Source organism: Lagenorhynchus albirostris, chromosome 10, assembly GCF_949774975.1.
Source record: "Lagenorhynchus albirostris chromosome 10, mLagAlb1.1, whole genome shotgun sequence".
In the NCBI taxonomy this organism is placed as follows: Eukaryota; Metazoa; Chordata; class Mammalia; order Artiodactyla; family Delphinidae; genus Lagenorhynchus; species Lagenorhynchus albirostris.
Genome location: NC_083104.1, coordinates 55,901,926 through 55,926,469, shown reverse-complemented (window position 1 = coordinate 55,926,469; position 24,544 = coordinate 55,901,926). Strand labels below are relative to the sequence as shown.

The following is a 24,544-nucleotide window of genomic DNA, read 5'->3' as shown; positions in this document are numbered from 1 at the left end:
ATTGTCTTGGAGTACAATCCCAGGAGCAGGAGTGAGAGGGAAGAATGAATCAGGGGAGGAGGGAAGGATAATAACGTGGACCCATGTTACAGGTCACTGGGGCTGGATACCACGGGGCCTTCGAGGTGTCGTATAAAGTGTGCTTCAGAACTGTCTGCCCAGGGAATAGAAAGCAGGACATATTTATCCACTGGATCCCACCCACCTTGATCAAGGTGGGCCCCTGGGCACTAACTCCCTCTGCAAGTCGTTGTGTGTATGACAGCTGAGAGAGCCCGTGGATGCTCCACTCCAAGGTGTCAGAGGAGCGAGTGAGACACACGAGGTGCCGCCAGGTTGCACCTGACGATGGTTGAAACCTACAAAGCGCTGGTGGCCACAGCAAGAGCTGGGGCTGAGAGGGTGTACCAGACATGTCCCATACACAAGTCTTTGTGGCTCAAAGAAGAGTGAAGACGCAGAAAGGCAGGAATAGAGCTGAACCTCAGTGAAAATAACCAGAGGTTCCAGTTCATCTGGATTTTCTCAGTCTCAAATGTCTGTATCTCTTTGGCTGAAAAGAGGCATCACCTTTTCTTTACATGATAGAAAACTTGTCTCTTAATGGCTTCTACATTTTGCATCTTACAATTTCATCCTCAGGAAATAAACTGATGTAATTAGACCCGTATCTAATATGTCCTGAGGCAAAGCTTCATTGACTTATTTAAGGTCAGGCACCTTAAAGAGAGGTGTCATGTCAGGACATGAGGACACTGGTATTCAAGTATAAGCATTTATATAAAGTCCTTGGTATTCAAATTAATTTCTCCCTCCTCCAGGCTACCACATCACCTTCTCTCATGTTGGGCTGTAATTATTTGTTGATGTGTTTGTCTCTCTCCCTCTAGACTCTGAGTTCCTTGAGGGTAGGGACTTCATCTTACTTCTCTTTGTTTCCCCAGGACTAGCATGGTGCATGGTACATAGTAGGTTCTCCAGTTTGGAGGAGAAATAGATAATGAATTCAGCAAGTTTGTCCTTGTCAGGTTAACAATGCAGAGCTAGTTGGTGTATGTCACTAAAGTTCTCACTGCTTATTCCCTCTAAATAAGCAAAAGAACCTTGAGATGTTTTCAGTGCAGCTAACTAGGATGTCACTGATATTTCAGACTCAGTGTACAACAAAAAGCACTACTGTTGTTTGTCAAGTTTGTCAACTCCTGTAAAAAAGTTTCCAAAGATCATAGCATCTGCAGGAGACCAACGTAAGAGATATCCAGTGTAAGTCATGTTGTATATTATCATGATCTTTATTATTATAAGAGTCTCTGACCCCAGAGAAAATTGTGGTCTCTCTCATAGGAGGCCACCCCAAAAACGATACACAGTAAAAATAAAACATAAAACACAGAAAGCCTTCTGCAGAGGTGAGAGGTGATTTTTTCACACTTTTCTTTTCTCACCTGATAAGTGATAGGGCACACTGTTAAATCTCCTTTGAAGGGTGCTTCACATAATCTTGATTTAAACATGTTGTTACCTAGATTTCAGTCCTGAAGGCAAAGTAGCTCTGAACTACTCTGTTAAAAAAACAAGAACAAAAACAAAAAAACTGAATATAGTGCAATAATAGTTCAAAAGATCCATTTTCTAAAAGTAAAAGGTACTCATCACAGTAACAATAGCTAGAATTCAGGAACAGCCTGCTTTGTGGCAGAAAGCATCAGTAAGATTTGATATAGGTCATCTAACGCTCACATCAGTCATGCAGGGATAGTCTTATTGAGAAAACTGAGGCTCAGGTGGAGAATGACTTATCAAATGGAAATTAGACGTACGAGAGGAGATGGGTAGGTCCATTCAACATGTGAATGAGTCTCTTAGCTTTCAAGTTGAACAAGAGCCAGATATGAAAGACTGCACACTGTATTATTACATTTATTAAAGTTCAAAAGCAGGCAAAACTAATAAATCCTCATAGAAGTCAAGAGAGTAGTTACTTTTGTGGGGTGGGGTTTGGATATGATGGGGTATCAGGGAACCTTCTAGATGATGAGAAATGTTTTATATCTTGACATGGATGGTGGTTCAAAAGTATGGACATATGTTAAAAACTCAGCTGCACAAATATTTGTGCCCTTTTCTGTATATAAGTTATATCTCAATAAAAAAAGTTAAAAAGAAGGGGAAATGGAATTAGAATTCAGCTCTGTTTAGTTCCAAAGGCCCTCTCCTTCCACTACATACTCTTTCTGCAATGTTTCAAATGTTTATGTTCAACACAGAATCTGACCCATTTTCCTGGGATAGTTCACAGAATAGTCTCACAGATACTTTAATAAACAATTGCAAATAAGTTTATATAGCAGAAATTGCAGAGTACAGGAATGATTATGAAAGGATGATATAGTAGCTGGGACTAGTTTATAAAGAGTTTTGTGAGCTCGTTAAAGGAAATGGTTTTATTTGTACAGGGAACCACTGAAGGATTTGATATGACAAGTTTTATGATCATATTTGACTTTGAGGGTGAAATGGATTAGAGAGGATGGATGGGTGGGTGGAGGAAAGGCCTGAGGACAGAAAGCGAGGTAGAAAGCTGTTGTCATCATCTCTGCAAATGTGATCTTGGACTAAGAGTGATGACAGTGTGGTTGTAGAAGAAATAAAGGTTGAGTGGAAGTTGTGATCAGTTGGATATGGGCAATGAGGGGCGGACAGGAGCTCTGAAGTGGCTCAGAGGGCTGATCCTGAGTGAAAGGGGTCCTATTTAACCACCAGCGAAACAGGGACAAAGTATATTCCTCTGGGGAGAGGCTAACACTAGGCAGGTTGTCAGGGCTCCAGCCAAGTAATTTGGGATTCAGGGAAGAGCTGTTACGGGCTGAATTGTATCCCCACCAAATTAATATGTTGAATTCCTGAGTCCCAGTACCTCAGAATGTGACTTTATTTGGAGATATGGTCTTTCAAGAGGTAATTAAGTTAAAGGAAGTTCATTAGGGTGGGCCCTAATCCAATACGACTGGTCTCCTGATGAGAAAAGGAAATTTGGACACAGACATAGATTGAGGGAAGACCATGTGAAGACACAGGGAGAAGATAGCATCTACAGCCAGGAAAAGAGGCCTGAGCAGAAGCCAACCCTGCCAGCACCTTGATCTTGGGCTTCTAGCCTCCAACTGTAAGAATATAAATGTCTGTTGTTTAAGCCACCCAGCCTGTGGTACTTTGTAATGGCAGCCCTAGTGAATAGTACAAGTACCAACCTGGACTTCAGGCCATTCAAATCGGAGAGGGCACAGGCTGTGGTGTTCTGGGAGCTAAATCACAGCTCAGAAAGCAGACAGGGCCACCAGCGACCCTCAGATAGAGATCTTCTAACCAAGAACAGTTCCAAAGTCTGTCTACTGGTAGGAACAGGGCTTCTAATATTCTTCCAAATTTAATTCTCAATGGCTCAAAGATCGGGCAGAGCAGAGCTATAGGTGGATTAAAAAGTATGGTCTTTCATGGAAACAACCTAAATGTCCATCAACAGATTAATGGATAAAGAAGATGTGGTACATATATACAATGGAATACCACTCAGCCATAAAAAAGGAAATAATGCCATTTGCAGCAACATAGATGAAACTAGAGATTGTCATACTAAGTGAAGTGAGTCAGAAAGAGAAAGACAAATACCGTATGATACCACTTATATGTAGGATCTAAAATATGACACAAATGAACCTACGTGCAAAACAGAAACAGAATCACGGACATAGAGAACAGACTGGTGGTTGCCAAGGGGGAGTGTGTTGGGGGAGGGATGGAGTAGGAGTTTGGGGTTAGCAGATGTATGCTACTATATATGGAATGGATAAACAACAAGGTCCTACTGATAGCACAGAGAACTGTATTCAGTATCCTATGATAAACCATAATGGAGAAGAATATTAAAAGAGAATGTATAACTGAATCACTTTGCTGTATAGCAGAAATTAAAACAATATTGTAAATCAACTGTACTTCAATTAAAAAAAATCACACACACAAAAAGGTATCGTCTTTGATTCAGAAGCTAGGCGGAGTTAGAAGCAAGCCAGGGCTGACTAACCATTTCAATTTCAAAACAATAACTGGATTTCAACTTAGAGCAAAAAAGAATGCTAGGGCTTCCCTGGTGGTGCAGTGGTTGAGAGTCCGCCTGCCGATGCAGGGGATGCGGGTTCGTGCCCAGGTCCGGGAAGACCCTACATGCCGCGGAGCGGCTGGGCCCGTGAGCCATGGCCGCTGAGCCTGCGCGTCTGGAGCCTGTGGTCCGCAACGGGAGAGGCCACAACAGTGAGAGGCCCGCGTACTGGGGGGGGGGGGGAAGGAATGCTAGATCCAGTCAGAATTGACTTGATAAACAAGATATTTGTACTTGCACATTCCTTGGCTATTAGGCTAAAAAATAAATATATATGTATACATAAATATATGCACGTACACAGACGTTTAGTCCACACACCTCACATGCTCTGCCATGGTTCAGCTGCTGTCCTCGCTCCCTTGTGTCCTGCATCTTCTCCCTGACTTCCCCTTGGTCTCAGTATTGCTCCCCAGTAATGAGGGTCAAGGGCAGATTGACCCTCAGGAATAAATCACCATGACTTTCTCATTGGTCTGTACACATTTGTCAAGGAATGGAATCACCTGGAAATCCTTCTCGACTCCTTTTCTACTAAGTACAATTAGGAAGTATAGATTCTCCCTTTGCAATTACTCTCACACTCACCCTTTCTTTGTACATTTCACACACCTCAGTTCAGGTTATCATCTGATTCTGCCTCAACGACTGCAATAGGCTCCTTACTGTTCTGCTCAACTCCTAGCTCTCTCCGCACCCCTGAAATCTGTCCTACAGAAAAATCTTTGAAAAACATCACTTTGACCACAATGCCATTTTTCTACTTGTTAGCGTTCAGCTGCTTATAACAACACATTCAAATCCTCTGCAACCTAATGTTTAAGGCTTTGGGAATCTGGGTTTTCTAATATTTTCAGTCTTATTTATAACCATCCTCGCTTCCCCATGTTCATCAATATGGTTTCGGGCGCCGCCCACCCCTGAGCCGCAGCGCAGCCTTGAGCTCCCCCTGCGCTCCTGCTCCTGTGTCCTTCTCTCTCTTCCCTCCCTCCTTTTCCACGCCCCTTCAAGAACAGCTCGAACCCCAGACACTTCTGCTCATTCTTCTAGCATGGCAAGCCTTCTTCTCTGCCTACCCTTGCCACCCATCTTTCAAGGCCAACCTTAATTTCTCCTTATCTTTGACGTCTTTTCTAACCGTCCTGGCACTCAATCTTCTGTGACAGCAACTGTGGGGCCGTTAGGGTCTCAATGCCTGAATCCCAGGATTGTGGCTGGATAACAATTGCTGCTCATTCCCAGGACTACGGACCCTCCTCCCTCTTCTGCTCCTATGGCAGTAAGCACCCCCAAATTGTCTATTCATAGTGTGATCCCTTAGGAAATTTCTTCTGTTTTGAATTGCCAATTGCCTTTTTATGATTTAACTTAAAAGAAAATGACTTCTCTTTCCCATGCAGATTGTAAAGACTGCCCCCACACGACCTAGTTTCATATGAGGGAGGAGAGGAATGCGCTATTGTGTACCAGGCAGTGATGTGCTGTTTTTGCCAGTGCTCCTAGTGTGATGGTCTAGCAGTCTGTTGCAGGAAGAGCTTCAAGACCCAAGAAAGGAGTCTGCCTGGAGTCGGCAACAGAGACATCAATGGTTTAATGGATGAGAGAGCTTACATGTCTGAAGCAAGGTACTGGACCAACATCCCACCGTGTATGGCAGACAGTGGGCAGGACCTGGGGCCTGGGGCAAGTACATAGGAAGGTCAGTCATATGAGTAGGGTGTAGGTGAGGCAGGCACTGGCTGGGCAGGGGATGTACAGAGAGCAAGAGAACAGCCATTCTGAGTGGCCTGACCATACACTGATTTATGGGGCACACACCACCCATGATTTTACAGATATTCTTGCTTAGGATAAGGCTAAAGTAGAGAGTATTCATTTAGGTTTTTTCTTTTTTTAAGTGAGTTGATTTAAATAAAAAACATTAAATAATAATGGTTCAAGTGATACTCAGTGATGGCAAAAACTGTGGAAGTGGTCCTTGAATGACTGAAAGAGTGTTAATGGTATTACATTTATTTCTCACAACAACCTTGCAAATTAGAAACTAAAGTCAAGAGAAGCGTTGGGACTTAGCCAACCTAGAAAGCTAACGGGTCATGAAGCAGGATTCAGGTGGAGGCATTTAGGTCTCTGATGCTTTCCAAGGATCTGGCTTTACCATGACACCCGTTTGTATAAGGAAGATTTTGTTTAACTACTTAAGTGTGTCTGACTTGTGTTTTTATACCTCACCTCATCTCCTCAAAAAGAGTTACTTTCTACATTAAATTCTTCACCTCCAGAATGAATTTGGTGTGCTTCTAAACACATTTATAAACATACCCAGTTTCCTGCCTGGCTGAGTGAAACATTAATTCTCCAGCTTGGCACCTCATTCTACAGCTGTAATAAGGGCCGTTATGCCCAAATAGGCCCTTAAACGGAAGACCTGCTGAGCAGAGACCCACTTTCCCAGCCCTGCTCCACCTCGTCAGCTTCTCTGCCAACTGACCAGGCGGAAGCAGCAGCAGGGGAGAAGGGCCTGCATGTAGGTGGGGAGGGGATCGTTTTGAAAGCTTTAAATCCCTCACAGGGAAGCAGCTGCTCCTTGTTTTTCTAACATCTGTCCCATCTGTCCCCATCTGCATCTGTCCCCATCCGCACCTCACCCTTCACCTCACCCTTCGGGGGCTGGAGCTAGCTACACCTAGATACGACAAGGGAGCCTTTCTGAAGGCTGGTTGGTGAGTGGGTATGAGCATCATTGCTACTCAGAAAGTTTCTTCTACTGAGAAGGGGACAGTTGGGGTTCTTGAGGACGATGGCTATCACCTTCCTTCATTTTTTTCTCACAAACATGCAGCTTTAATTGCCAGAGTGGGGATTTGTAGCATCACGCAAGTCGGACTGTGCGCCGTGAGGGTATCATTTCACGAGACAGAGGTACCCCTAACGCCCACTTCCTAATTGTAACCTCCAGGGGTGGCACAGGCTTCCGATCTGGGGGGCGGGGCGCGGAATCAGGATGCTACACACAGTGCAAGGATGCTGCACCACCTTTAAGTGCCGCTCGCCGCATTTAGCAGCGTGCTGCCCATACCCGGGTTCCCCGCCAACACTGTGCGCCTCGGGACTTAAGGACCTTATTTTTATCCAGTTATTTCCCTCTAGTATTCAGAACCGTGGCTGGAACCTAGCAGGCATGAAATAGACACTTATGAATGAATGAACGTTAACGAAGAAAAAACAAAGGAGCAGTCTGTTTCCTTTGGTTCGAAGGCGGGAGTGCAGGGAGAGGCTTGGACTTGAACCGACTCGCCCCGGGACGCGCATCCCCCGGGCACGCTACTTACAGGATGGGCCAGCAGGCACTCCCTTTGGTCCCCAGCGCGCCTGCGCGGTCCAGGCGGACCCCCCGACCCCGGGCGCGCAGCGACGCGCCCTCCCCGGCCCTTCCCTCCAACAAGTCCTCTCTCACTCGGGTCACGGGGTTGAGCGCGGGGTTAGGAGTGCGCAGGCGCAGTGGGCGGCGGAAGTCGCGACCAGGAAGTCAGAGGAGTAGGGGCCGCCCAGTTTTGCGTAGGGCCCCGCGCTCCTCCTCCTGATCCCGTGTGCCGCCCACCGCATCTCACGTGGGGCCCAGCCCCGCCCCACCTGTGCGGGCGGCCACGCGGCTGCCACCTCCCGCGCGCGGACATGGCCCTCGACCCCACAGGTACGGGGCGGGAGGCGGGGGTTACGGATCCTCGGGGGCGTGCGGCGGGCGTGGGGCAGGGGGCGGGCTGGAGGTGGCGCGGCGCAGAGGCCGCCCCGCCCTCCCGCGTCCCCGGCGCCTGGCCCGCCGGCCCTCGGCGGGAGGGTTCGGGGATGGTGGTCCGACTGTGGCTTGCAGACGTTTCCCCTCTAGCGCCTGCTTCCTTGTCATCATGCTCTTTGCACAGTTTGGGGCACAGGCTCCTTTAAATATCTGTGGTCCGACTTGAACACACCGGTCAGGACGAGGGCCCGTTTCTCTGGAAAGTGTCCCCGGACTCCCGGTCCCGTCCCCTTGACTTCGGCGCGCCCTCCTGGTGCTGCGCGGCGTCAGTGCCCGCCTCCGACGCCGTCCTCAGGGGTCCCCTGCGGTACCCGGCGCGGAGGATGCTCGCAGAGTTGCGGGTCTGGGGGGAGTGCTGATTGGCTTTAGGACATTCCCTTCGTTTTATGGATGTGAAAACTCAAGGCGGTGGGAGGAGGAATGGCTTCCGACCTTTGGAGAGCAAGAAGTGAAACAGCCCCTTTGGTGACTCAGGGACAAGGAAATAGACGTGTAGCTGACAAATCTTGTGGCTGGGGGAGCCGAGTCCGGGTGGGACTCAGAATCCCACGTCCAGCCCGGGCTGCAGGCCGTGCTGCCGGCCGTGCCGCCGTTTGAGTCCTTATGGAGTAAACAGATACTTGTTGCCACCTCACTGTGTGTCGTGTCATGTTCTAGGCCGTAGGAAACTAGTGTATAGGACAGAAAGTCCCTGCTCTGTCTAGATCTTGTGTTCTAGTGGTGGAAGAAAGAAGGCAGCACCCCTCTCTCCCCGTTACACACTTTTACAGATTGTGGTAAACGTGAAGAAAATAAGCGGTGACAGAGGTAGATGGTAAAGCGAGGACCACTTTAGGTGGAAGGGTCAGTGAAGAGCACTAGGAGGAAGTGTCATGTGAATTGGCATCTGAAGGACCAGAGAAAGCAGTCCTGTAAAGAGGTAAGGAACCAGTATGCTAAGGCGCTCCAAGGTGCAAGTGCTTAAATGATTTGATTGCAGTGAGGGCCAGAGTGTGGAGGAGATCTGTCAAGAAAGATGCTGGGAAGGTAGGCAGAACCTGGATGCTGCAGGGCTTGAGCGGTGATAAGAAAGCATTTGGACTTTTCCTGATGTTATCAAAAACGTGTGGAAGGTTTTAAAGAGGGCAGTGACATAATATGATACTTTATGCCTTTACTACCCTGATAGCAGTGGTAGCATTGTAGAGGGGCCCTGAGAGGAAGGTTAAGATGGTAGCAGCAGTCCAGGCCAGATATGTTGGTATGTATTGGCCTGGGCTGGTATTAGGAAGACATGGAAAGAAAGACAAAGCTTCGGAAGATGTTTTGGAGGAGAAATTGACAGGACTTGCTGTTGAATAGAATAAGAGTGGTGAGCGAAAGGGAGGCATGAAGAGTAATTCCTAGGCTCTTGCCTTCAGCTGGGTGGCTGGTGATGGTCCAGTCTAACAACATGATGCTCATTGGAAATTCAGATGAAAGCAGACATGGAAACAAAACTGGAATGGAAAGTAAGAAAGTGGACTCAGCAAGTAGGACGATTTTTTAAATATTTCTTTGTTTAAATATCAGGATACAAATGTATTGAAGTCACATTTTTTCTTTTTAAACTTAATTTTTGTTTAGTTCATAGGTTGAAACATAGGTTCATATTTTGATATTCCTCTTGCTTCTTACAGTACACAGTGGTATGTTTCTGAGATGAGTAGATATGCCAAATGAAGCTTATATAGCAAAATCTGTTTTCTCATTGGTTTATGTTAGGTTTTAAAAAATCTTCATACAAGTTTGATTTTCATTTGGCAGCGGCTTTTAACTAACTGCCATTTTAACAAACTGTCCATTTTTCTCAAGAAATTCTGAACCCAACAATGAAATGCAGGTTGCATACTTATATGTAGTTTTATTTAAGCAATTTTCCTTTCTGTGAATGTAGAGGCAATACCAGCACTCTTTGGAAGCTTATCAGCCATAATTACGTTCCCTATTTTCTCTTACTATTTGAGTGCAAAGAGGAAAAGCTGGAGGAGAGTCCAAAACACCCAGGGAAAGTGTGAGGGAGAGAGAAATTTAAAAAAAATACTAGTTGCTGTTTGCACTTGCAGATGTTCAGAATTACTTTGCCCAAGCCTCTGGCGGTTTAAAATAGTCCATGGGCAGTTCTAACATGCAGAGGAGAAACACAGCTCTGAAATCTCCCAGGTTTATTGACTTGATCTTCAGCTTTGTTTTCTTGTCAGCCTAATCTCCCTGCTCCTAGGGAAGTTCTCCCTACATCTGTAGCTGTAAACAGGACCTTTGATCACATAGTAATGATTCAAGAAATATACAGTATAGTTCATTCTCCTATAAAAGGACTTAAGCAGTTAGTCTTATTCCAAGTTATAACTTTACCAATTTATAACTCTTTCTGCAAGTATTGTATTTATTTTAAAACTCCAGTCAAGCTTAGGTGATTGAAATTTTAGAGGTTGTTTATTGATCACCTATAGAAAGGGTGTTACAAGTGGTGCTTGTTGAAGCAGAATTTCCAGAAAGGTAGAATGATTACTTATGCTAATACAAAGTGAATATGTGTTGAAGATTTTCTTCAACTCAGTAATTAGTAAGGGAACCAGTAAAATGTAAAAAACACTCCAGAAAGCATTGAGAAGGTAGATACTAGAATATGTCATAGATTGTTGGCTTAGATAAAAGCTGGTTAATTTAAATAGGACCATAAACTGTCATTTTGGGCATTATCTTTACCACTGGTCAGATATTATTTCTATCTCTGTTGGATAAAGTTCTAGAATTTAACCTCTGCCCCTAACGAGTTGTAAAATAGCCCAGTCATGGGAAGTCCAGCCCAGTGCTGTCCTGAAAGGACACCCAGTTAAGCCTTTGCTGCTTCCAGAGTCCAGAGAAATCATCTGACATGATTATATTCCCAGATGACAACTCACAGGAACCTGGGCCTGAGAAGTTTGATTTCTTACTTTTTCTAACAACTGGAAGAGATTCCCTTCTCCTCTGTTTTTCTTCTACCTTTTCCTCTTTGAGCAGGGTAGGAAGTTTCCCTGCCCCGTCTATTAGGGTGGATTCACAGTGGGGGCAGCAGGAGAGAATTTCCCTTAAGTGTGTGCGTGTGTCTCCCTTCATGGGTGTTTTCTTCCAGAAGTCTAATAAGGGGAAGAACATGGGGAAGAATAAGGGGAATCCATGAGTAAGATGTGTGTATCTTGGGAGGATGGCATTATGGCGGCTCTTGGAATACTTAGGTTGCATGGGTTCTTTTAGTGGTTCCCAAGGAGATGGAGGTAGATGAGCTTTAGGTATACCAGCACACTCAGTCACTGGAAGATTCTGCTTTTCAAGTTAGACATCTAAACGGTTGGGAGAATCCTTTTTTTTCTTTTTCTGAGCATTGTGTGATTAATATGGAAAAATACTATAATGTAGTTGATTAGAAAATTTTTTATTTTATTGCTTCTGTGTTTTCACAGTATCTGGTTACACACAAATTATATTCAAGTTGAGAGCTAAAAATCTGACTTCCCACGTTTTATGTATTGCTAAGTTCAAATCATGTTTGCACTAGAAAATACATTGCTTTTGTCTCATTAGATTAACAACCTGAAACTGTTCTCTGAAATTTATTTATTTCGGCACGTGGGATCTTCGTTGCGGCATGGGGGATCTTTCATTGCGGTGAGCAGGCTCTAGAGCACATGGGCTCAGTAGTTGTGGCCCACGAGCTTAGTTGCCTGACCAGGGATCTAACCCGAGTCCCCTGCATTGGAAGGCGGATTCTTAACCACTGGACTGCCAGGGAAGTCCTCTGTTCTCCGAAATTTAAAAACGCTGGCATTAGCAGAGAGCACAGGAAAGAGAGAAGCATTGAAGTCAAAGAGGGATGTTTTTGGAGGCCCTGTGGGGTTTGGAGTGTGATCATGCAATGTCTCCTAAACCCATTGGTGGAGTTTGAATTTTATCCAAGAATAACAGGAAGACACTGCAAGTGCAAGAGAGTGACAGGTAGAACTTTCCTTCATTGTGTGTTGATCTGACTTTTATTCAGAGCCCAAGCGAGATCTCAGCTGAACCATCTGCATTGGGGCATCACACCTGGAGGCATGGGAGGTCCGTCCCTCGTGGGTGGTTGTAATTTTGACCACCCGGCCAAGGTCTTGTCCCATTTCTTTGCTATGTTTTTTCCTCTCTTGTAATTAATAAGTAATCTGTGGGGAGACCATTGAAGACCATGCAGATGTTCATTCCTCATCAAAAATCTCCCTTTGAGGGCTTCCCTGGTGGCGCAGTGGTTGGGAGTCCGCCTGCCGATGCAGGGGACGCGGGTTCGTGCCCCGGTCCGGGAGGATCCCACATGCCGCGGAGTGGCTGGGCCCGTGGGCCATGGCCGCTGGGCCTGCGCGTCCGGAGCCTGTGCTCCGCAACGGGAGAGGCCAGAACAGTGAGAGGCCCGCGTAACGCAAAAAAAAAAAAAAAAAAAAAAAAAAAAAATCTCCCTTTGATTGAGCCTCCATTGATGATTTTTGCCTGATTCAGTCTTTCCTATGATGGTTACAGAATGATGGTTTTCTACCTCCAGTGCTCTCTCCACGTTTATTAGATGGTTGTTGACATTTTGCTGTAGACAAGAAACTTACAGATGTGTTACTGGTGTGGACTCATGAATTTCTATCTTCTCCATGGTTCATCATTTGTTACCATGTGTAATTATTTTGGTACTCACGTTTTCTCAGATTTGGCCAGTGAGAGTTTGTTCAAACCAGCTTCTGGGTCCTTGGGATGTGCTCCCCTCATTTTTTGAGCATTTCCTTTTTTTTTCCTCACACAAGATATCTCTGGCTTCTGTAGGGCCTCCCCTGGCCCAGCCATAGAATTACTCATTTCTCAGACAAGCCGTGGTTCCTTTACTTGGGCACGGTATTGAGGAACGAGATTCAGGCACTTGGGCACCACTTGGGTGTTTTATGTGCAGGTCATTTATTCATGGAGTGTTCTTAGGAAAAACCTGCCAGGGAGGGAGGGGAACAGGAGCAGGAGGGGAGGAGGCTGAGTAAGGGTGTGCTGCAGGGCTTGTCCTGCTTTGGAGGCAAGGGAACTGGGCTTTGTGATGTCTGTCAGCCCAGGCCTGCTGCAGGGGTAGGGAGAGGGGACCCCGAGAAGGAAAACCGCCAAGTGCTCCCATGCCCCAGGGCAGTGCTGGGAAGGTTGCAGGTGTGATGCTTCAGGTTCTCTCCTTCAGGAGGCACCTGTGTTCCCCGCCACGGGAGGGACACCAGCTCCATCCTAAAAATAACTTATGTGAGTGTTAGGAACCTTAGTTTGGGTAGTGAGAGCTTGGATCAGGTAGGCAGGTCTGGTAGGAAGGGGTACCCTTGCACACATACATAAATACACATAGATGTGTGTACTGCGTCCAGGTGTAAAGTGTCTCGGGGTTGTGGTAAAAAAGTTTAAATATACCTAACATGCTAAATTGTTTTTGTTTTTCCTCTAGGCCATTTGACATGCTGTTCCTTCTTTTTGGAATTTTTCCCTTTCTGCCCCACCCCCACACCTATCTAAGTCTTGCTCATTTTTTTAAAAAATTAATTTCAGAGGATGCTTTCCCTGATGATCACCACCCTCCAGTGTTTTGCAGATTTTTTTTTAATGTTTGGAATTTTTAAAACCACCAAAATATCAAATAACCTGGGTATGGAGTTTCTTTCATTCTAATCTAGAGTTTTTTCCTTGAGAAATGGAATGAAACCTATAGATGGGGTATGTCTATATGTATCACATAACTTGAGAGATGAAGAAAAATCTGATGTGAAAATGGGAATATTTCCTTACGTGGTGACCAGTAAATGTCTTTCATATGGTTCCATATCTTTATATTAGCGAAAGGATGATTAGTAAGGATAGGCCAGTTAATTACACCTAGACTGCAAGACATTCTCTACCAGCCCCAGGAGGCACTGTACTGTTACGCATTTAGCACCGAATTGAATTTGGGAATGAGTAGGACTGACTTGTTTCAGGCTTTGCCAGTAACCTCAGGTCCTTTAAGAATTCTGAATGGCATAATCTGAGATTTGAGGATGAGGGGCAGGGAGAGTAAGATGTATCAGAAGTTGAGGCTGCTTCAAGCCTTAAACTTGTATGTTTTTAAATACTTCCAGCTGGTCTCAAGGGGTTCTTGACTCAGCACGGAAAGTTCATGTTTCATTGACTTGATTAGTATGGTTATTTATCTCTAGGAGTGTTAATGCTATATTTTTAGGAAAGTCTAGGTGTATAGATGTCAAAAACGCAAGTACCTTAGACTTGATAGAAGTGGGCCACACAAAATGTGCCCAAATTTGATTCCCAAATTAACCTTCTCCCCCCACCAGCCCCCATTATACTTTTACAGAGATTGAGGGAAAACATTTTTAAGAACGTGGTGTTTACTATCCTGCATTGTGATTTTGCTAAAGAACTGTTACTGGGAGGTTTTCCAGATTAAAGGATTTGTTAATTAACTAAATATGATTAATTGAAAGAGAGTTTTAAATGTTTATGCTGCAGAATAAGGTACATCAGTGTATAAACAGTCCTTAGCATGTTGCTTGGTACATAGTAGGTGCCTGATAAGTGTTTAACAGAATGAATATCAAATGAATGAATATATTTTTTCAACTATTTGTTAGTATAATGATTATCAAATATAGAAAATTTAAATACATGTGTCATTTATTAAATAGTTTTATTGCATGTTTACTATATGCTAGGAGTTGGAGTTATGGAGGTTAATGAGACATGGTCTCTGACCTCATTATACTTAAGTTTCGTGCAGAGTTTTTTTTAAATTTTTTTAATGTCTTCCAGTCACTTAGGCTGGACAGCCAGGTGAGGGAAGGGGTCTTGGGCTATGCCCCTTAACCCTTGGGTGTCTGGCATGATACGCCTGTTCTCTTTCTTTTTAAAAATGTATTTATTTTATTTATTTTTAAAATTTTTGGCTGCGTTGGGTCTTCATTGCTGCGCGCGGGCCTTTGCTAGTTGTGGTGAGCGGGGGCTACTCTTTGTTGCGGTGCGGTGGCTTCTAGAGCACGGGCTCTAGGCGCACGGGCTCAGTAGTGGTGGCTCGCAGGCTCTAGAGTGCAGCCTCAGTAGTTGTGGTGCATGGGCTTAGTTGCTCCGTGGCATGTGGGATCTTCCCAGACCAGGGCTCGAACCCACGTCCCCTGAATTGGCAGGTGGATTCCCAACCACAGTGCTACGAGGGAAGTCCCGTGCAGTGGTTCTTAATCTAGAATCTGATATTGGAATTATTTGGGGAGCTTTTAAAAATACCAATGCCTGGGTGTTACCCCAGCATCTCTGTTTTAACTGGTCTAGGGTGGGACCCAGACATCACAATTTTTAAAAGCCCTCTCAGGTGTGGTTGTTAGATGTAGCCAGAATCAAAAACTTCTGGTACCAAACCCTGTCTTAGTCTGCTTGAGCTGCCATAATAACATTCCATAGACTTGGTGGCTTAAACAGTGAACATTTATTTTCTCGCAGTTTGGGAGGCTGGGAGTTCGAAGTCAAGGTGCAGACCGATTTGGCTACTGGTTCTTCCCCTTCCTTACAAGGCCACCTATCAGATTAGGGCTATACCCATATGAGCTCATTTAACTTTAATCACCTCTCCAGCTACAGTCATTTTGGGTTTAGGGCTTCGACATGAAAATGGTGGTGGTGGGGACACAGTTCAGTCTGTAGCAACCATTGATCTAGCAGGAGAAGATTTCATAGGTAGTGTGCTGTGCTGTGTTCTAAGTCCACGTGTGATTAGAGCCATAGCATTTGTGCATGAAACACCGTGGGGTTAGAGGGTGGAGAATTCGCTTTCAGGTGCTGGGGTCAGGGAGCACTTTGGGTAGAACAAGAGTTGAGTGTGATGTTAAATAAGTAAACTTTGATAAGGAAATAAGAGGTAGGAGATGGAAAATAAAGACAGAAGATTGAGCTTGAGTTTGACTTGACTAGTGATTTGCTGGGTGATGATGCAAGATTGCTTTGAGCTTTGTAAGCCTCAGGTTCATAACGCCTGCTCCTGCCTGTGATGGTGTTTGTAAAATGATCCCTTCTGCCACCACTTTTTCCTTTCTTCTGAAAATATTTATTGTGCTTTTTCTGTGTACTATATAAATCTAAGCTGGCTTTTTTTTTTTAAGCTAAGAAGGAGAATATAACCACTGGGGTGGCAGAATAAAGATTTAAACTATACATTTTTTTTTTTTTTGCCGTACGCGGGCCTTTCACTGTTGTGGCCTCTCCCGTTGCTGAGCACAGGATCCGAACGCGCAGGCTCAGCGGCCATGGCTCACGGGCCCAGCCGCTCTGTGGCATGTGGAATCTTCCCGGACTGGGGCACCAACCCGTGTCCCCTGCATCGGCAGGTGGACTCTCAACCACTGCGCCACCAGGGAAGCCCTAAACTATAGAAATTTTAAGTTGAAATTCTGATGCTGGTGGGACTTGGGAATTACTAACAGGTACTTGAAAATGTGGGCCGAGTAGATTTGGAGATGTAGGCAAGCACTGAGAGCACAGCATAAAAAGTACCATTTTTAAGGTGGAGCCTTGTGGGATTGCCGCGGGAGGAGTAGGAGCAGAGCTTACCTAGGGAGTGTTTATACTTTTTTCAGTGTTACCATAGTTCAGAATAGTTTTGAGACTCCTTTAGAGTTTGCTTTCAGCCTCTACAGTACACATATCTTAATTATTTATCTTAATATCCTCATTTTGATAAATTTTTGTTCTGAAGGTGAACTTGAATTTCAGCCAAGGTTAGCCAGAGGCAGTCTGGTGAAGGTGGTAGGAAGAAAGTTGTATTGTGGAACTGGTTTTAACTCAGAACTCAGACTGGCTCTGTAGGCTATCCTGAGAAAGATGTGAGTGATTTAAGCAAGGATTGAATCTTTGAAATAAGTAAATAAGGTCTCAATATAAAAATAATTCCCTTGCTGTGTTATCAAAGTGGTCCATGTGTTTTGTTAAATTTTATGAACTATTACAAGGTGGAGGGGAAGAACTGGTAGAGCTAGTGTGGCCAGAGGCATTGAGGAGCATTCGTAAGGATGCAAGTAGCCCACTGTGTTCCAGACGGACACCGGAGGGAAAATAAATCAGGGGTGTGTTGCTGGGAGGCCCAGGCATGCTGTCATTTATTCCTTCTGTTTCCTGTAATAACACGGCTGATTTTCTATTAGGTATCAATGGGAGATTGTGCTTGTAGCAAAAGACAGTCTTGAAGTTTTACCAAATAAAGTAAATGTGAAGCCTTTTCATTTAAGACATTACGGCCACAATGGAGATTGCAGTGCTTTTCTAAAATTGGCATGTCTTCTTGCATAAGTCGATTTCCTGCTTTGGTATACTTTTAGTCTTGTCCCTTTCTGGCCTCATCTTGGTTAAAGTAATGTGGGTGGAAGAGGAAGTTTTCACACCTAGCAATCTGCAGAATCTGAGGTCCAAGAAATAGGTGCTTTGGGGAAATGGGCACATGTGGTGTGAACGAGGTGGTTACTACCAGTGGAAGCTGATAGGACAGAGGAGTACAAATGTAGCACAATGATTGTGGGAAGTCCGTGGTGTGTGACCCAGAAGCAGAGCAGAAATAGGCACATCTGCTTCATTGATGTGCTTTCTGGGTTTTGTAAGTTTGAGCTTATAAAAAGATTCTGTTGTTACTGACTGACCTGATATTTGATGTTTATTCTCTGTGAAGGTACTTTTCAGCCAACTGACAAATCAGTCCTTTTGCTTTTTTTTTTTAAAAATAATTTTCTCCATGGTCAGAATCATTTACCTTTACTTTCTGATCAAGAAATGTGAAGTTTTGAATTTTGCTTGTTCAAAACGATGCTTCTGAAACCAACAATCTTCTTGTCCAAGGGTTCTTTCAGGCTTCACCGTGACTTTGGAAGCTCACGGGACCTTGTTTGCTGAAGTCCTCTGAAATAGGCCACTGCCCCAGGTGAGGGGTCGGGTTGTGGAAGAAGATTTGGGGCCTGCCCTTTTATCAGAGGCCTGGGTTATATCCCCTCTGTGAATCTCCATTTTATGTGCAAAACAGAATCCAGATACTTAACCTGAGGGGCCTTTAAGAAGACTAAAGGGTGTTCCTGGCCTTCATCTTGAGGTTTCATAGCCAGAGGCTGCTGGACTGTTAGGGGGAAAATCTTTCCTGCTATGGATTTTCTTTGTTTTGTCAATTCAAGTGTGGCTTGAAGGGAAGACGGTGGGAAAGGGACACTGATCTTCCCTGTTTTTGTTTTCCCAGTCTCCATACCCCTGCCCACCCACCCCTTTTTCATATTACACTGTCGCTGTAGAAGTGGGTATGACCGAGCTGGCAGACACAGGGAAGTCTGGTTGGGGCATCAGTGTCTTTGAGCACTGAGACCGGAGTCCTCCCGGGCTCCTGGTGTGAAGCACGCAGTGCAGAGCTACCAGTGGAGAGCTCTGGTCCTGCTGTATTGTACACAATGCTATCTGCCTGGGCCCTTCATTTGGAGACTCTTGGTAGCTGGTATAGAAGAGGGACTTAAAGTAGAAACCATTGCTAATAAGAACAGTTTTGCACATTTACTACAAACATTTTTCTTATTTTTCCTCCAGTAAACAGTAGCATGGAAATGTCTGCGGGAACAAGTAAGTGCAGCTAGGAGGTTCCAAAAAAGACAAAAAAAGTGGCATTATCTAAATAACAATTAAATTAATTAAATTAGAACATTTTCAGTGTTGAAAAGGCATTCCTTGCCCTTCCGGTGGTGTCACTTCTTTCCAGTGGAAGATTCTGTGATGCTCTGAGTTGCGTCACTGTTATTTTTGTGGATTCATGACAAGTGCTGCTGTCATTTGCCTTGTAATTGAGGATGGCATGTTGCAGGAACACGTGAGCCCCAGAGCAAAGTCTGAACTAACAATGTCAGCTAGTGAAAAAGGTGAAAATTGACTTTCAGATGATGATAGAATGTTGAGAAGTTAGAGCTTTGGAAATTTTCCCTGGTGGTGTTATCCTGATTCTTCATCTCAGTATAAATTCATGTGACTATAGAGTAGCAAATTCTCAAAATTTGATTGTTTTGTAGGCTTTGGTGCAAATGTATAACATATGCATCATATTGACATTGAGGGAATCACCCTGTAATTTTGTGAATAAAAAGTGCCATATCTATAATATTTGTAGTGTTGAGGGAAACTTTGAAATATGTATAAAATCATAATTAATTAAAAATTGACATTTAATGATAAGTGTGCTACCAAGTGGTATCAGAATTAATTATATATTTTTAAGTGTTTTTTTTTGGGGGGGGCGCTGCATGGCATGCAGGATCTTAGTTCTTTGATCAGGGATAGAACCTGTGCCCCCTGCAGTGGAAGCACAGAGTCCTAACCACTGGACCTCCAGGGAACTCTCAAGTCTGTTATTTCTGATTTAACACCAAGAGTATAGAAAATCTAAAGCAATATTTATATGATTCTAGAATTTTCTTTGCCATATGTTTTAGAAGAATGATCAGAAGGAATTCTTGCAAGCCATTTAAAAAATGTTTCTGGAGGAATATTATAACCTAGAATTTATAATATAGGTAAATTTAGGTAATCAGTATTATAATTTACTTATGGAAAAAATGGTTCAGTATCACAAAGCTATGTCTTTATTCAGGGAGCTAATTTAAAAAATTAGTGCTTTATCTAAGACCACTGCAAGATGTGTAGAGAAAGAGTGGGTTCATCAGGACACATTATAGGTGAGTTGTATAGATTAAAACTGTATGAGTGAAAGGAAGAGATCACATTCTGAAATTGATTATATACAGTAGATCAGCATATCACAGTATTTCTTCTAATCTGTTCAGTAATAATACTGTCAATTACTGATGCCTAAATATGGTTTTCACTGTAGACAAGGAGAAAAGAAGTGTGTGGAGACTGCCCCAGTTTTATTGTCTTCCCTCCAAATAGATACCAGCTTTCCACTCACAGGATGTGTCACAGGCTCTTCAAATTCAGCTTGTCTACCCTGAACCACCTGGGGTTTCTTTTGTCTCCCTGTCTCAGTGAGTGGTCAAATCATTTCATTTGGAGCCAGAAAACTGGGAAGCTCGCCTTGACTCATCCTGGTTCCTTAGTCCCCTCAGGTCCCACCACTCCTCCAGAGCCTCCCTCTCAATCTGTCCTTTTCTCTCCACCCATACTTGCAGTTCCTTCTGTATGCTAGTGTTCTTTTTCTCATCTTATAGCAGCTCTGGCAAAGCTAAGGAAAAGGAGAAGGCATAAATCAATAATGTAGGCCAGAGTTCAGCAATCTATACCCTGGGCAGAATCTGGTAAGGCCTGTAGGCTGTGAATGGTTAGTAACATTTTCAAAGGGTTGTTAAAAATAAATAAATAAATAAAAGGAGTATACATGACTGAGGTGGTTTGTAGCCTACAAAGCTTGAAGTATTTACACTCTGGTCCTTAACAGAAAAAGTTTGTTGACCCCCTGGCATAGGCAGTGAAAATTGGGATACAGTTATAGGTGTAGTAAAGAGCAAGAAGTCATGTGAACGTCTTCATATCATTATTTTGAAATTTTAGATGAAATGGATAGTTTCCTTGAGAAATACAAACTTACTAAAAACTGCAACTGACTCAAGAATAAATAGAAAGCCCTTAGAAAATTGTATCAGTAGTTAAAACTCTCTTTGCGTCTATCTCCCACACACATACATACTCCCAAACCCTGACTAAACCAGGTACACACACACATGTACACATATACGTGGCAGGATATTGGCTTATGTGATTGACTGTTGGGCAGGTCTGAAATGTGTAGGGCAGGGTGTCAGGAAGGGCAGCTCTGGAACTCTTGGTCATGAGCCAAAGCTATGGTCTGCAGGTGGAATTCTTTAGGAGAATCTCAAGTGCACTCTGAAGGCTTTTCAACTGATTGAATCAGGCCTACTCAGATTTTCTAGGATGATCTTCCTAAAGTCAACTGATTAAAGATGTTGATCACATCTGCAAAATACCCTCCCAGCAACAGTTTGTGTGAATACCTGGGGACTAGCACCTCACCAAATTGACCCATAAAGCTGACCATCACAGGTGGTTTCTACCAAACTTTCAAAGGACTGGTAATAATCTTGATTTTTATACAAAGGGGTCCAGAGAATACAAAAAGAAGTCCCTAATGTATTGTTTAAATAATGTGACTTTGATACCAAAACAACACAAAGATAGGAGAGTAAAGTCACAGGCAGATCTCAACATGAGGATAACTTCAAAAATTCTAAGCAGAATTTGAGCACTCAAGACAGGTGCTGCTGGTTACTACTCACTGTTCTTCTAAAAGACATAGACAGAATTGAAAAAGAAAGGTACAGAGCTTTCCTGATGATTGTCTATATAGAAATTGGAGGACTTCCCTGGTGGCGCAGTGGTTAAGAATCCGCCTGCCAATGCAGGGGAAACAGGTTTGAGCCCTGGTCCGGGAAGATCCCACATGCTGCAGAGCAACTAAGCCCGTGCACCACAACTACTGAGCCTATGTGCCACAACTGCTGAAGCTTGTGTGCCTAGAAACCATGCACCACAACGAAGAGTAGCCCCTGCTTGCCGCAACTAGATAAAGCCCGTGCGCAGCAATGAAGACCCAACGCAGCCAAAAATAAATAAATACATTTATTTAAAAAAAAAGAAATTGGAAGAGAATCTATTGGCAGAGTATTACAATTAATGAGAATTAAGTAAGGTTGTATTGGTTACAAGGGCAATATAAAAAATTTTGTTGAACCTACCTACCAGCAATAAATAATTACATATTATTTATGAAAAGATACCTTTCCTGATAGAAATAAATCTAATAAAAGATGAATAGTCTCTTGAAGGAGAAAGTTATAAAACTTCTTGTCTACTTAATTATTTAATTTCTGAGAGTTAACTTGTTAAAATCACCCACTGTGAGTATAGATTCGTATCATGTTTTAATGTTAACATATTGTCAATTGAAGTAAAATATATATATATATATATATATACAGTGAAATTTACAGATTGTGAGGTTTTTTTTAAAATTTATTTATGGCTACTTTGGGTCTTCATTGCTGCATGAGGGCTTTCTCTAATTGCGGTGAGTGGGGCTACTCTTCATTGCGGTGCGCAGGCTTCTCGCTGTGGTGGAGCACGGGCTCTAGGCACGCGGGCTTCAGTAGTTGCGCACGTGGGCTTAGTTGCTGCGCGGCAGGTGGGATCTTCCCGGACCAGGGCTCGAACCCAAGTCCCCTGGGTTAGCAGGCAGATTCTTAACCACTGCGCCACCAGGGAAGCCCAGATTGTGAGTTTTGATAAATGCATATACCCCAAACAGGACATCCCTCAGAGAATATCCGTCTCAATGCCCATGGATAACTACTGTTCTGATTTTTATCATTGTAGATTAGTTTTGCATGTTCTTTTTTTTTTTTCCCAACTAACTTTTGGTGTGTTTTTAAAAAATTTTATTTATTTATTTATTTATTTTGCGGTACATGGGCCTCTCACTGTTGTGCCTCTCCCGTTGCGGAGCACAGGCTCCAGACGTGCAGGCTCAGCGGCCATGGCTCACGGGCCCAGCCGCTCCACGGCATGTGGGATCCTCCCGGACCGGGGCACGAACCCGTGTCCCCTGCATCGGCAGGCGGACTCCCAACCACTATGCCACCAGGGAAGCCCAGTTTTGCATGTTCTTGAATCCTATGGTATGTACTCTTGTGCCTGGCTTCTTTTTCTCAACATAATTTTTGAGATTCACCCAAGTTGAGTAAACCAGTAGTTCATCCTTTTGTAGTGCTAAATAGTATTCAGTGGACATTTAGATTGTTTCCAGTTTGGGGCTATCATGAATAATGCTTCTATAAACTGATTTGTACAGGTTGTTTTCTGGACATATATTTTAGTTTATCTTGGGTAAATGAACACCTAGGGAGTGGAAAATAGGCTGGGTGTATATTTAACTTTATAACTTAACAAGCAGGTTTCCAAAGAAGTTTATCATCTCACACTCCCGCCTGCATGTATGAAAGTTCCAGTTGCTCCATGTTTCTTCCTTACATTTGGTGTCATTACTGTTTTTCATTTTAGTCATTCTGGTGGGTGTGAAATGACATCATAGGTTTCATTTGCATTTTCTTAATGACTAATGATTTTGAGCACCTTTTCACGTATATATTTACAGTTTTGTGTATCTTCTTTTTGAAGTGTCCACTATAGCCTTTTGCCTCTTTTTTATTGGGTTGTTTCTATTTTTGTTATTGATAATTAGGAGTTTTTTAATATATTCTAGAGTCAAGTCCTTTGTTAGATACATATATTTTGCCCGTTTCTAATTGGATTGTTTTCTTATGGTCGAGGGTAAGCAAGTCTAAATATTCTGCAAATACATAAAGATCTTCTCCTGTGATTTCTTCTAGCAGTTTTTTTCCCTTAACTTTTTATTTTGAAATAATTACAGACTCACAGAAGTTATAAAAAATACTAATGTGTAGAGTCTCTTGTGCCCTTCACCTTGCTTCCTCCAACAGTGAAATCTTACGTAACTGTAGTACAAATATCAAAAGCAGGAAACTTGACGTTGGTACAATACTGTTAACTAGACAGTAGACCTTTTCGGTTTTCACCAGTTTTTATATACATGCATATGTTTGTGTGTATGGTTCTATGCAGTTTTACTCCATGTTCCTGTTCTTAAAGGGAAAGCATTCAGTCTTTTACCATTAAGTATAATGTTAGCTATAGATTATTTGCAGATTCTTTGTTAGATTGAAGAAGTTCCTTTCTAGTCCTAGTTTACTGAGTTTTGTTTGTTCATTTTTAATGAATAGTGTTGAATTTTCTGTTTTTTTCTGCGTCAATTGATGTGATCTTATGGCTTTCCTTTTTTACACTGTTAATATGATAGATCACATTGGTTGTTTTTCAAATAGTGAACCAACCTTGCATCCTTGGAATAAAGCTCACTTGGTGTGGTGTATTTTTCTTTTTATACATTGCCAGATTTGATTTGCTAATATTTTGTTGAGGATTTTTGCATCTGTATTCATGAAGGATATTAGGGCTTTTTTTTTTTTTTTTTTTTTTTTTTTTTGCTGTACGTGGGCCTCTCACTGTTGTGGCCTCTCCCGTTGCAGAGCACAGGCTCCAGACGCGCAGGCTCAGTGGCCATGGCTCACGGGCCCAGCCGCTCTGCGGCATGTGGGATCTTCCCAGACCGGGGCACGAACCTGTGTCCCCTGCATCGGCAGGTGGACTCTCAACCACTGCGCCACCAGGGAAGCCCATTAGGGCTTTTTTTAAAAAAAATATTGATTTGCTTTTGGTATCTGAGTAATGCTGTCCTAATAAAATGTGGTGGATTCAACCAACTGCCATTGTGTAATATTGTAGTACCCATGTATTGGAAAAAGTCTGCGTATAAGTGGACCCTCACAGGTCAAACCCGTATTGTTCAAGGGTCAACTGTATTGGTTTGAGACTTTAAATATGAGCATTTATTGCTATAAATTCACCTGTAAGCACTGCTTCAGCTTTGTCTTACAAATTTTGATATGTTATGC

The 24,544-nt window shown here is 43.4% G+C and overlaps 1 protein-coding gene across 4 annotated transcripts in view; it reads left to right on the top strand.

Moving 5' to 3' along the window:
- The first annotated feature begins 7,695 nt into the window (after window positions 1-7,695).
- The window catches only part of CMC1 (C-X9-C motif containing 1), a 77,553-nt gene continuing 60,704 nt past the window's right edge, over window positions 7,696-24,544 (top strand). For 2 of the 4 annotated variants that reach the window (XM_060162502.1, XM_060162499.1), the window contains exon 1: window positions 7,696-7,853. In XM_060162502.1, coding sequence (XP_060018485.1) covers window positions 7,835-7,853 — 19 coding nt within the window. In that variant the 5' untranslated portion in view covers window positions 7,696-7,834. The remainder of the gene's footprint in view (window positions 7,854-24,544) is intronic. The other 2 variants (XM_060162500.1, XM_060162501.1) reach the window with 2 other exon arrangements.